The sequence below is a fragment of the Pimephales promelas genome, chromosome 2 (genome assembly GCF_988280905.1).
Source record: "Pimephales promelas chromosome 2, fPimPro1.hap1.1, whole genome shotgun sequence".
Lineage (NCBI taxonomy): Eukaryota > Metazoa > Chordata > Actinopteri > Cypriniformes > Leuciscidae > Pimephales > Pimephales promelas.
Window position 1 is genome coordinate 30,462,142 of NC_142770.1, and position 13,305 is coordinate 30,475,446.

General features: G+C 38.1%; 1 protein-coding gene and 2 long non-coding RNA genes across 3 annotated transcripts; 1 reads left to right on the forward strand and 2 right to left on the reverse strand.

Moving 5' to 3' along the window:
- Positions 1-1,552: 1,552 nt before the first annotated feature.
- On the forward strand, positions 1,553-3,418 carry LOC148997166 (uncharacterized). Its single transcript, XM_089119480.1, has 2 exons — positions 1,553-1,750; positions 1,919-3,418. The coding sequence occupies exons 1-2, from the start codon at positions 1,553-1,555 to the stop codon at positions 3,416-3,418; spliced, it is 1,698 nt and encodes a 565-aa protein (XP_088975606.1).
- Positions 3,419-6,796: 3,378 nt separating this feature from the next.
- On the reverse strand, positions 6,797-10,301 carry LOC148997167 (uncharacterized). Its single transcript, XR_016146023.1, has 2 exons — positions 7,295-10,301; positions 6,797-7,220 (listed from the first exon to the last, which is right to left on the reverse strand). It is a non-coding gene; the product is annotated as an uncharacterized LOC148997167 (long non-coding RNA).
- A 1,899-nt stretch (positions 10,302-12,200) lies between these two features.
- On the reverse strand, positions 12,201-12,943 carry LOC120478358 (uncharacterized). Its single transcript, XR_005622700.2, has 2 exons — positions 12,699-12,943; positions 12,201-12,624 (listed from the first exon to the last, which is right to left on the reverse strand). It is a non-coding gene; the product is annotated as an uncharacterized LOC120478358 (long non-coding RNA).
- Positions 12,944-13,305: the final 362 nt, after the last annotated feature.

A 13,305-nucleotide genomic window follows, 5' to 3' on the forward strand; every position in this document is an offset into this window, starting at 1 on the left:
AAAAGTGACTTTACTTTAAAAAACAAACTTTCCTTTTCACTGGTGTCCAAAACATCACAATTACAAAACAATATTCAACATATATTCACATGCAGGATATAAACATATCCTTTTTTTTCATTTAATTTATATTTAGGTTTAAAGGGATCCTCCACTTTAAAGTGAAAATTCTGTCATCATATACTTATACCCTCATGTTGTTTTAAATCTGTAAGAATTTATCTCTCCTGCTGAACTGAAAGGAAGATATTTAGAAGAATGTCAGTAAACAGATAGTTTGACATTAGTAGGAAAAAAAGTCCATAGTAGGAAAAAAAGTCAATGGGGCCATAAACTCTGTTTGTTTACTGACATTCTTCTAAATATCTTCCTTTCTGTTTAGCAGAAAAAATTCTTACAGGTTTGAAATAATGTGAGGGTAAATATATGATGACAGAATTTTCATTTTAAAGTGGAGTATCCCTTTAAAGTAATTTAACAATATGTGGGTAAAATAGCCATAAATTAGCAACAAATCATATTGTTTTTTTGTTGGGTTTTTGTTGTTGTTTTTGATGTACTGATTTTTAAGCTTCAAATATTTGAAATACTTGCCACGATTTAATACCGGTTATGAGGAACAAAATCGGCAGAGTCACGGTCCCACTTTATATTAAGTGGCTTTACTATGTACTTTCATTGAAACAAATAATTTGATACAATGGACTTGTGTACATACATGTTTTTACATTGTACTTATATTTTTAAAATACCAGCATGTAATTACAGCTGTAACTAATTTATGTAATTACATCTGTAATTACACAGCTGACCCATCCCTTACACTTTAACCTACCCTTAAACCTACCCATACCACCACACCTGTCCCTAACCTTACCAAGATCACACTTCAATAGCAGCAAAAAAGTATTTTACAATACAACATGAGCACAAGTACATTGTACTTATTTTTCAATGTAAGTACGTAGTACTTAAAGCCACTTAATATAAAGTGGGACCAGTCACACTTGCAATAGGTCAAACACATTCCATCAAGTCTCAACAAAAAAGGCAGTTTCTGATAAGGATCAAGTCAAGTCACAGTACCAAGTTTGCGGACACTTCCGAGCTTGTTTACTGATGTTATTATTATCTTATTTTGCTTGCAGTGTTGCAAATAAAATGACTGTTGTATTCTTCATACAGCACTAAATATGTTTCTTAATACAAATAAAATAATGTATATTGTGGGAAAAACACTCGTCCCTTCATTTTATGTCTAAACGTCTGGAAACTTGACCAATGTCTTCAATATTTGGATATAACAAAGTAAAAATATTTAATTACAAAAGCCACACAACTTTTTTAGTAAACTTGTTTTATTAAACTGTGTTGTCATTTGTCAGTACATTAAAAATTTACTCAGGCTGTTGTTTGTCATTAAAAATAATGGAGACCCATAAAAAATGTTTTACAAGCGATTTCTTAAACTTCTGCTCAATCTAATGTAAAAAAAAATAGTACTATAGACTTCATCTCTTTAAAAATGTGCTAATAGTAATGTGATGAAGACATGATCTGTGAGAACACAGACAACAACATTGACCTTGACAATGACAGTATCATTGATGATGATGATGATGATGATGACCAATTCACTGATTGTAATAGCAACTTCAGTGAGCCAGAAGATTTTTTCAGTGACACACCTGACACTGGCAACATTGATGACTTGCCAGATGAACTGCGTCAATGGGTTGTAGAGTCTGGCGTAACACAAAATGCAGCAGACAGCCTACTTAAATTTTTAAATAAATACATCCCCTCGCTCCCAAAATGTACAAGAACTCTAATTAAAACATCACATTCACATAAGGTGAAAACAATTGATGGTGGGGAATATGTCCATTTTGGAATATTGGAACATTTGCTCCAAAAGAGAGATGGATTGCTGTCACAAACTGACACAATCAAATTGCAAGTGAATGTAGATGGACTGCCATTATTTAAAAGCTCTCAGAAGCAACTTTGGCCAATTTTAGGGAAATTTCCCTTTGAAAAGGATCCATTTGTTATAGGTGTCTTTTGTGGAAACAGCAAACCACACAGTCCAAACCAATACCTTCAAGACCTTGCTGAGGAGGTTTCCACACTAGAACAAGGTTTCACTGTTGATGAAAAGATGTTTCATCTGTCCCTGGACTGCTTTATTTGCGATGCTCCAGCACGATCATTCTTAAAGCAAACAAAGGGACATGGAGGCTATAGTGGTTGTGATCGCTGCACGCAGGAGGGATCCTATGTGGGACGAAAAATGACGTTTCCTGAGACACATGCCACTCGCAGAACAGATGAGTCATTTGCTGAACTTCGTGATGAAAATCATCACAGAGGTCACTCAATCCTCACTACATTACGTTTGGGAATGGTCACACAATTTGTGCTGGACTATATGCATGTTGTTTGTCTAGGAGTGACCAGGAAGATGCTCAACTTTTGGACCAAAGGCAACCTAAAATACAGAGAGAGCTCCCATACGATAAAAGCTATCTCAGAAAAACTTGTAGGGATGTCAAAGCACATGCCTTCTGAGTTCGCACGAAAGCCAAGGTCACTCTCGGAATTGGATCGTTGGAAAGCTACAGAGTTTAGGCAGTTTCTCCTGTACACTGGTCCAGTAGTACTGAAAGATGTTCTCCCAACTTCACTTTACAACAACTTCCTTTCACTGTCCATCAGCATCTATTTGATGCTTTCTCCAACCCTGTGTGCCCATTACTGCAATTATGCAGATAACCTGATTAGGTACTTCCTTGAACAGTTCAGGACCTTGTATGGGGTTGAGGAGATGGTCTACAATGTCCACTCTCTGTGTCATCTGGCAGATGATGTGAGGAGGTTTGGTCCCTTGGACTGTGTGTCTGCATTTTGCTTCGAAAACTTTCTGGGCCAGCTAAAAAGAAAGGTCAGAAAACCACAACACATTCTCCAGCAAATGATACGTGTTATTGAGACACAGTCCACACAGAACAAGTCCACGCACCAACCAGATGAAGTCAAACTCGGTGGAAATCACTCAGATGGCCCAACAGTGCAAGACGGTGCATCAAGACTGCAATACAAAAGGGTCACACTTAAAAATGCTACAATAAAATGTAGGACAGGAGACAACTGTGTGATGATTGGTGGAGAACTTGGCTTGGTTGAGAACATTTTGCATGACACCACCACAGAAGAAACTTTCATTCTGCTGAGAAGGTTTCTGGATCTGGCGCCACTGTACACAGAGCCAATTATCTCCACAGATATTGGCATCTACACAGCTTGTGAGCTTGCTGCAGAGGTTAAACTGTGCAAGCTTTCTGATATTGAGGCCAAATATGTTTTGCTTCCCTTTGGTTTGAAATGGGCAGCAACCCCATTGCTACATTTACATTGAAGCTTCAATTTAATCAGTTCTACACGTTGACGTCAAGTGATTCTGTCAACAACAAAAAAACAACAACAAAAAGGTTCAACTGAAATAGAAACAGATTATAATGTACATAGTTCTACAAAATAATGTACATAAATCTCAATTACTTGGCATATGTACAGCATCAACACAAGATGCAAAACTACACTGGTTTAAAAAAGCAAGTAGGTATTTATCAGCAGTAATAGGGGAGAGACAAGACAATTGAAACGCGGGACGGATGAAACATCGGCATTTCCTTGAAAACCACTCACGAAATTCAACAAAATTCTGATTTAATGATCAATATATGGAATGCCATTGCTGACTAAATTAAAAAATAAAGAAATACATAAATAAATATACGAAGAAATGTAAAAAAGCAAAAATACATAAATAAATACATAAATAAATATACAAAGAAATGTAAAAAAGTGCATATAAATGAGTATTTATACTTTTATTTCCATATTTATGTATAATTGTATTTTTCCACACATTTATTTATTTATTTATACATTTATTCATTTATTTATTTCAACTTTAATTTATTTCCACATTTATTTCAGTATTTATGTTTTTATGTCTACATTTCTTTATTTTCACATTTATTTATTTCTATATTTATTTATTTCCACATTTCATCATTTCCACATTTATTTATTCCAACATTTCTTTCTCCGTATGTTAATGAGGGGGGCGTGCTTTAACTCAGACTTTAGCAATCGAGTTCAGAGTGGCAGTTCTGAAGCTTTGAGGCCACAGTGACACCTTGTGGTGTGTGACCAAACGAACCGCAAGAGCTGTGCAGGCAATATCACATTTTAAGTCATGTATTTCACCCTAACTGTATAGGCTATATAGGGTTAACAGATACTTGGACATGAAAGCTCATGAAAGTATCCACTATTAATAACAATGTAGGCCTAAACGTGGTGGATAGGGCTGATAGCTTGCGTTTATTGTCGATGAGACTCGCACACCAGCGCACAGTTCACTGACTCCCACGCAAGCATATTGATCAATGAGTTTGAAACACTCAATACGCGGTTTCCATCCGCGTTTCCTAATTTCGTATGCATAACAGATGACAAATCAAATGTTTAAAACAAAACCCATCGATGCTGCTCAGATACTGATTAATCACAAGACAAGACATAGCCTACATTTTGAATTATTCTAAAATCAAACGCGGGCAGCCACGCTCAAATTAAAATCAAAAAGTCATTAAAAGTCAAAATCTTAATACAGAATGCATGCATTCTGTATTAAGATTTTGACTTTTAATGACTTTTGTTAATTTGATTTTACTGATAACAGCCATGTGCCTAATTATTATTATAACTGAGTAGTTTATCGATTAATATAAGAACTCGACATGATGATGTACAGCCTAGCCTACCTATTAATAAGGTTTGGGTTGATATAAAATCAATTTACAGGGGGAAATATCACCACGACCACGGGCACGACCGGTGCTCTTTGAAAGAGCAGGATGCTTCTGTGCTCCAATGCATGGCGTGAGATGCGTGGCTCACTGCGTTTAAGTGAGCCACTTTTGTTTGATTTAAGAATAATTCAAAATTGATGACTTGTGATTAATCAATATCTATCTAAGAGCAGCATCTAAAGGGTTGCGTTTTAAGCATTTGAATTATCACCTGTTAAAGTTAGGAAACGCGAATGTAACCGCGGACGTTTCAAACTCATTGATCAATATGCTTGCGCAGTGTGGGAGTCAGTGAAATGTGCGCTGGTTTCTCTCCTGCGCTGGGGTGCGAGTCTCATCGTCAATAATCACAAGCCAAAAGCAAAGCTGTCAGCTATCATATTCATGTGTTAACCCTATATAGCCTACCCTACATACAGTTAGGGTGATATACACGACTTAAAATGTGATATTGCCCACACAGCTCTTGCGTTTCGTTTGGTCACATTCCACAAGGTGTCACTGTGGCCTCAAAGCTTCAGCACTGCCACTATGAGATCGATTGCTCATGTCTGAGTTAAAACACGCCCCCCTCATTAACATACGGAGAAAGAAATGTTGGAATAAATAAATGTGGAAATGATGAAATGTGGAAATAAATAAATATAGAAATAAATAAATGTGAAAATAAAGAAATGTAGACATAAAAACATAAATACTGAAATAAATGTGGAAATAAATAAAATTTGAAATAAATAAATGAATAAATGTATAAATAAATAAATGTGTGGAAAAATACAATTATACATAAATATGGAAATAAAAGTATAAATACTAATTTATATGCACTTTTTTACATTTCTTTGTTTATTTATGTATTTATTTATGTATTTTTGCTTTTTTACATTTCTTCGTATATTTATTTATGCATTTATTTATTTTTAATTTAGTCAGCTTTGGCATTCCATAGGAAATTGCCTTTGTTGTGACTCTCATCTGTTTCATCATGGCCTCTGAATGCTATGCCTTGCTTCCCCAAGAAGCAGGTTACTGCCATAATACGCTCTAGGTACTGCCTTCTTTCCATAATTTCAGTGGTACTTGCTGCCTCTATCTGCTCTACAACATTCCCTTTTGACAGGCTTGCTTTGTAACTGTTCCAACAAACCATACTGTCCTTATGTGACTGTGTTGTTTCATGTCTTTGAAACTTGCTAAGTAACTCCATCACTAACAAGTGCATCCTTTCTGACATTTTTGCCAAATACCCTACAAGGAAAGCAGAAAGCGGCATTTTGTCTAGCTGAGTATTCCACCCATCTGAAACTTTTGAACCACTGTTCTTAAAATGCTCTTTTTTGTGTGCCAAACTGAGTGTGAGGGTAATGAGACAGCTTTAACTGTTTAGGACCAGTGTCCTTATCCTCTAAGTCTGAACAGCTCTCTTCTGGCTCTGCTGCATTGGCTTGGTCTCTATGTCGCACTCCCTCTGTCTCTTAATTTCTTTCTCTAGTCAGTTCCCTCACATCCCTTATGGACTCTCCCTGTTGTTTTCCTCCTCCTTTATTATGAAAAAATGAGGTGTAAAATAATGTTACAAAAAGTAAATGTAATATAGTAAATGCTACTTAATGCCAATAAGTTACTGTTTTGCTTGCCACTATTCACTATGTCAATTTATTGTTGTTGTTGTTTCCTCACCTGGTACTTCCTGCATGCTCTCCCTTTCCCTTTCTCCTTCTCCATCTCCCTCTCTTTCCCTTTCTCCATCTCCCTCTCTTTCCCTTTCTCCTTCCCCCTCTCTTTCCGTTTCTCCTTCTCCATCTCTTTCCCTTGGCACTGTAACACCTCATTTCTTTTAAAGCTGTTACTCTGAGGGGTTCAACAGAAATCTTTGAACCTGTACTGATTAAGAAATATCCTCACAAACAAAATAACATTAAACCTCTTTTATTTACACCACTGTGCTAAATCCATGTGCCAAACTCTCAATAAACAGATTACAAAGCACTCTCAAGATCTCCATCTCTTTAACAATGAAGCCATTCAATGAAGTAAACTTAACTCTGATATGTTCAGTCCTTTGAGAGGTTATTGATGATGCTGATGATGACGATGACGATGAACATATACTCCACAAGGTCAATTTTGAGTGCGATGCAATGATTGTGATCCAACTATCCACCAATGTGAGAAAAAGTCACATCCTACATCACAGTAGCCAGTGCAATGTTTGTTCCCTGTACCCCGATACTGTCCATGTGGTGTAGTCTCACTGCCAATGGAGTTTCCACTTGGCTTTACGGTCCATTCCTCTGCTCAATGTTCATAACAGAACATGTGAACAAAAAGTCCTTTCTAAAAAGAAAGCACATCTTAACATCAATGAAATAAGTACAACATCATCCATACATCACATCATCCATACTTACAGTTGAGCAGAAACTCAAGGTTCTCAACAAAGGACCATCAACAAAATTCAGTAGGTAGCATGAGGTTAACCAAACAATGGATTTCCCTCTACCAAACGAACCCTCTTCCTCTATGGTAGGTGTGTTTATATAGGTTACCATCTGGCAATAGCACCCTCAAGTGGCTCTTGATGAAACTACACATGACCCAAAACATCACACTAGTGCTCCAACAACAGTAAATTAACAGTAACAGATTATGTCCGTTACATACCCCGCCCTTCAGTGTTAAAATTTGACACATGGCAAATTTTTAAGTTTTGGGTATGGTAACTGTCAATCTGGGTAGGATCAGACAACATTGTCACCCTATAATTTACTGGACCTAGCTTTTTGACTACTTTAGCTGGCCCTCGCCATTTTGGGGCAATTTTAGCCATGAAACCATCATCTGCACTAGATAAAGGATGAGTACGCACCCAAACTAGATCACCCTCCTGGAAGTCTTGGGTTCTTCTCTTGAGGTTGTAGTACTTCCTCTGTTTGGCTTGTGCTCTCTCAACATTATCTCTAACAGCTTCATACAGTTGTTTCTGTCGCTCGATGGTACTGTAGCTCGGTTGATCTGGATCTGGTGGATTTTGTAGAGCTCTTTGTAGCGGACCTTTCAATTGACGTCCCAAGGCAACTTCTGCGGGTGAAAATCCTATGCTTTCATGCCATGCTGTATTCAAAGCAAATCTAAACTCACAGATCCATTGATCCCAAGTACGATGATTATTGTCAACATATGATGCAATCATAGTTTTTAGATTTCGATTAATACGCTCAGTCAGGTTTGATTGTGGATGATAAGCCGTTGTGAGTTTTTGGGTTACTTGCCACTGCTTGCACAACTGATCCAGGAGTTTTGAGGTGAATTGAGTGCCTCTATCAGAAACAATAAAGGCTGGTGTTCCCCACCTTGTAAATATCTCTTCGATAAGAATACGAATGATGTTGTTAGATTTGGCAGATCTCATAGGGAAAACCTCTACCCACTTAGAGAAGTAGTCTACCACTACTAGAAGATATTCATTCTGACGGGTACTCCGTGGGAATGGTCCCATAATGTCCATTCCGAGCATGTATCCGGGCTCAACAATAGGTACACTTTGAAGACCTCCTGCTGGCTTCAAATTTGTAGACTTATGCTGTTGACATTTTCCACACTGCTTACAGTGTTGCCACACGTCATTACGTATGGAAGGCCAATAAGCAAAATCTAAAAGCCTCATCAGAGTTTTAAATGTGCCTAAATGTCCACTGAGGGGGCTGTCATGGGCATAAGTTAAAAATGATTCCTTCAAATCCGCAGGTACCACAATCTGGAATCTTTGACCTCCTTTAGAGATCGGGACACTCCTGAATAGAACATCATTTCTCAAAACATAGTGAGTCCTCATAAGATCAGTGGTATTTTGGTTTCTGACTCTTACCATAATTTCTTGACACTCTGAATCTTTGTTCTGTGCATCAGTAATCTGGGACAAGTCCATTGGCAGCTCACAAGTGATAGGATTAAGAACAAGTTTTGCTGGTGTGTGCATCAGAATGGCCGTTGATTCAATGGTATATCTCCTTGACAAAACATCGGGTACCACATTACATTGTCCTTTTCTATATCGTACTTTAAAGTGATAGCCTTGAAGTCTGATAGTCCATCTTTCCAACCTAGATGAAGGTTTTGGGTGTTGGAAAAGCCAAACCAAGGAAGCATGGTCCGTGATTACTTCAAATGCTCTGCCCTCAAGATAATGATGCCACTTCTCTACAGCCCAAACTACCGCTAGGCATTCTTTCTCTGATGTAGAATATGATCTCTCAGCTCCCCTAAGCAATCTAGATGCATACGCAATCACTTTCTCTTGTCCATCACATTCTTGTGTCAACACTGCTCCCAAACCAATGTTGCTTGCGTCTGTTTGCACTTTAAAAGAAGAATCAAAATCAGGTGTGTTTAACACAGGGGCTTTAGTCAGATCATCTTTGAGAAGTTCAAACGAACTCTGGCACTCATCTGTCCACATCCATTTAGCTCCTTTTTTCTTAAGTGCATGTAAGGGTGCTGCTTTCGTAGAGAAATCTGAGATGAAACGGTGATACCAAGCCGCAAGACCTAGGAATCGTTGTAATTCTTTCAGGGAAGTTGGTGTAGGGAATGATTTGATCGCATCAACCTTGTCAGAATTCACTTTGACTCCATCAGCAGTGATGGTGTGACCCAAGTAATCCAAGGATGAACAGATGAACTTGCACTTCTTGAGATTAAGAGTGAGACCAGCAGTGTGCAGACTGTTGAAAACTTGTTTAAGATCTTGCAAATGTGTTTGAACGTCTGGTGAGTAGACAATGATGTCATCTATGTATACCATACAACACCTGTTTTTGTGGTCTCTGAGAACTTGTTCCATTAAACGCTGGAAAGAGGCAGCTGCATTTTTAAGTCCAAAGGGAAGACACAAAAATTCATATAACCCTGAAGCGGTTACAAATGCAGTCTTCTCCACACTTGCAGCATCCATCTCCACCTGCCAGTAGCCACTCTTCAAGTCCAAAGTGCTAAATACCTTGGCTCCTTGCAAAGAATCTAGTATATCTGTAATTTGGGGCATTGGATATGCGTCGAGGTGAGTTTTAGAATTAAGACCACGATAGTCAATGCATAAACGCGATTCCCCATCCTTCTTATCCACTACCACAACAGGTGAGGCCCATGGAGACGTGGAAGGTCTAATAATATTCTGTTGCAGCAGTTCCTTGATTTGTTCTTCAATAAAATCACTCTTGACTTTTGAGACTCGATAAGGTCTCTTTCTTAAGGGAAGTTCATCAGTCGTTTTTATTTCATGTTTGATGCAGTTAGTACGTCCTAACTTATGAGTGCAAACAGATGACCAATCATACATCAGAGATTTCAACTGATTCTTTACCTTGATGGAGGCATGAGAATTTTCCACTGCTTGATCAATGAGCTTAAGGCCTTCCTCTTTTGAGATCAATTCCACATCATTTTGTGCAGCATAAAACTGGATGGCAGCATTCTCCTGAAGTTCATTAAAACGAATAGGGTGACTGGTATTGGGACTGGTATAGGGTGACTGGGAAACAGGCAGGTAAACACGCGATGAATTAAAATCAATGGTTACTTTGGCTTCCCTTAGGAAATCCAGTCCCAGGATGACAGGAACTGCCAAGTCTACATCATCCATAACGTAGAATGTTACAGCAAGCTTCACTCCATATATCTCGCAATCCCAGAGAACCTTTCCTTGAGTTCTCTGACTCTGACCATTAGCAAGCATGAAAGTTTGAGTACTTTTGGTCAGATACTCATCATCTCTTCTCAACCTCTGCCAAACTTTCCTCTGTATCAAAGAGAAGGTGTTTCCAGTGTCAATTACAGCATTAAAGTATGAGTGATTTAAAATGATTGGACTTTGCAGGACATTATTACATTGCGAGTTGAGAGTAGGATCAACGAGCATGAGGTGACTTTGTTGCCCTCTTTCACCAGATGATTTCTTCCTCTGTTCCTCTTCTTTTCCTTGATGCCATCTCTTTTTACTCTCAATCCAATCCTTCTCTATCTGAGTACCGAGTCGGACAAGATCGTCAACGGTCTTCACTGTTCCCCTTAACAACGAAGCCAATCGAGGGTTGCAATTTCTTAAAGTCGCTTGAACTATCTCACTTTCAGACATCTCAGAATTATTCTTCAGGCACAGTGCTCTGTAATTGAAAACAAAATCTCTAATATTCTCATTTACCCCTTGACGATAGTTTGCTAACTTTTGGGCAGCAACTTCTTTATGATCTTCATTTAAAAAGGAAAAAAGGAACTTTTCTTTGAAAGAAGACCAATTTTTTATTTTGTGTTTCTCCGCTCTCCACCAGCTCTTAGCAGTACCTTTCAGACTCACAGATAATGATGCTAATAGCTCTTCCGCATACAATGGTCTCAGCTCCTTATATTCTTCAAAGCGATCAATGAACTCAATTGGATCTTCTGCATCAAGATTACTGAAGGTAGGCAGTTCAATTTTAACTGGAGGAATAGTAGATGAGGAAAAATATGTTACTTGCTTTGAACGGTTTTGTGTAACCGGGTCAGACTTGGATAGGGATTGGGACTCTTTAGGAGTAGTGGAAGCACTGGAGTGCATGGGAGTAGAAATAAGAGGTCTGATGGTCTTAAATTGTTGCTCTAATTGCCGGTCTCGTCTCTTTAAGCAATCCACCATACTTTGACCCAAATCGTCGATTTGTGAAAGGAACAACTGCTTAACGCGATCCACCTCTCTCTGCACACAATAGTTAAGTCTGTCTTCACATGCTTGAAACTTTGCATCCATAGCTTCCATGGTAACCAGTCCACTAACACGATGTTCAAGATCAGCAAGGTGCTCCTCAATGCTACTCATGCGCTGGGAAGTTTCTTCATTGTCAAATTGCAATCGTTCCTCATGAAACTCAAGTGGAGGAGGAGGTAATGGCACGTCATCAGGAGCACACTGATCAGTGGCTACATCATGGAATTCTTTCTCTTCCTCAGAGTCTATGTATAACTCACTTAAGGATTCAATGAGATTAACTACAGAATCTCTGTGCTGAGCAAAAGCTTCACCTGAGAAATCTGTGATCGTTGTACCCTCTGTCATAGTGGACGCTAGTTTATATTACCTGCTTGTGAGGATCAATCAGTACAGTCAAAAATATATATATATATATTTTTTTTTTTTTAACAAAAGACTCCATAAAGTTTAATGTAGAGTCCCTGTTCGGGCGCCACTGTGTAACACCTCATTTCTTTTAAAGCTGTTACTCTGAGGGGTTCAACAGAAATCTTTGAACCTGTACTGATTAAGAAATATCCTCACAAACAAAATAACATTAAACCTCTTTTATTTACACCACTGTGCTAAATCCATGTGCCAAACTCTCAATAAACAGATTACAAAGCACTCTCAAGATCTCCATCTCTTTAACAATGAAGCCATTCAATGAAGTAAACTTAACTCTGATATGTTCAGTCCTTTGAGAGGTTATTGATGATGCTGATGATGACGATGACGATGAACATATACTCCACAAGGTCAATTTTGAGTGCGATGCAATGATTGTGATCCAACTATCCACCAATGTGAGAAAAAGTCACATCCTACATCACAGTAGCCAGTGCAATGTTTGTTCCCTGTACCCCGATACTGTCCATGTGGTGTAGTCTCACTGCCAATGGAGTTTCCACTTGGCTTTACGGTCCATTCCTCTGCTCAATGTTCATAACAGAACATGTGAACAAAAAGTCCTTTCTAAAAAGAAAGCACATCTTAACATCAATGAAATAAGTACAACATCATCCATACATCACATCATCCATACTTACAGTTGAGCAGAAACTCAAGGTTCTCAACAAAGGACCATCAACAAAATTCAGTAGGTAGCATGAGGTTAACCAAACAATGGATTTCCCTCTACCAAACGAACCCTCTTCCTCTATGGTAGGTGTGTTTATATAGGTTACCATCTGGCAATAGCACCCTCAAGTGGCTCTTGATGAAACTACACATGACCCAAAACATCACACTAGTGCTCCAACAACAGTAAATTAACAGTAACAGATTATGTCCGTTACAGCACTGACAATAATACACACAAATTGTAGGCAGGAGAGTTGAGGTCAGTTTGGCATGTCACAAAAATGTTATGGAGAGACCATTTACATATTCTAAAGATATGATCAAAAGGCACACAGAGGAGTGTCATTTTAATGCTTTATTATTATTATTATTATTATTATTATTGGGCTTAGAAACTTTTTTAAATCACAAATTTCAAAAGAGAAGCTGTATTCTCCATTGTGGGTTTGAAATAAAACTAAATAAAATAAAAGCAGGGGACCATTGCCTAGAGATAAGTAATTTGATACAACAACAGATAAGTGGTTTGCAGTATCTGTTACTTTAGCTTAAAACTTAAAAAAAAAAAAACAC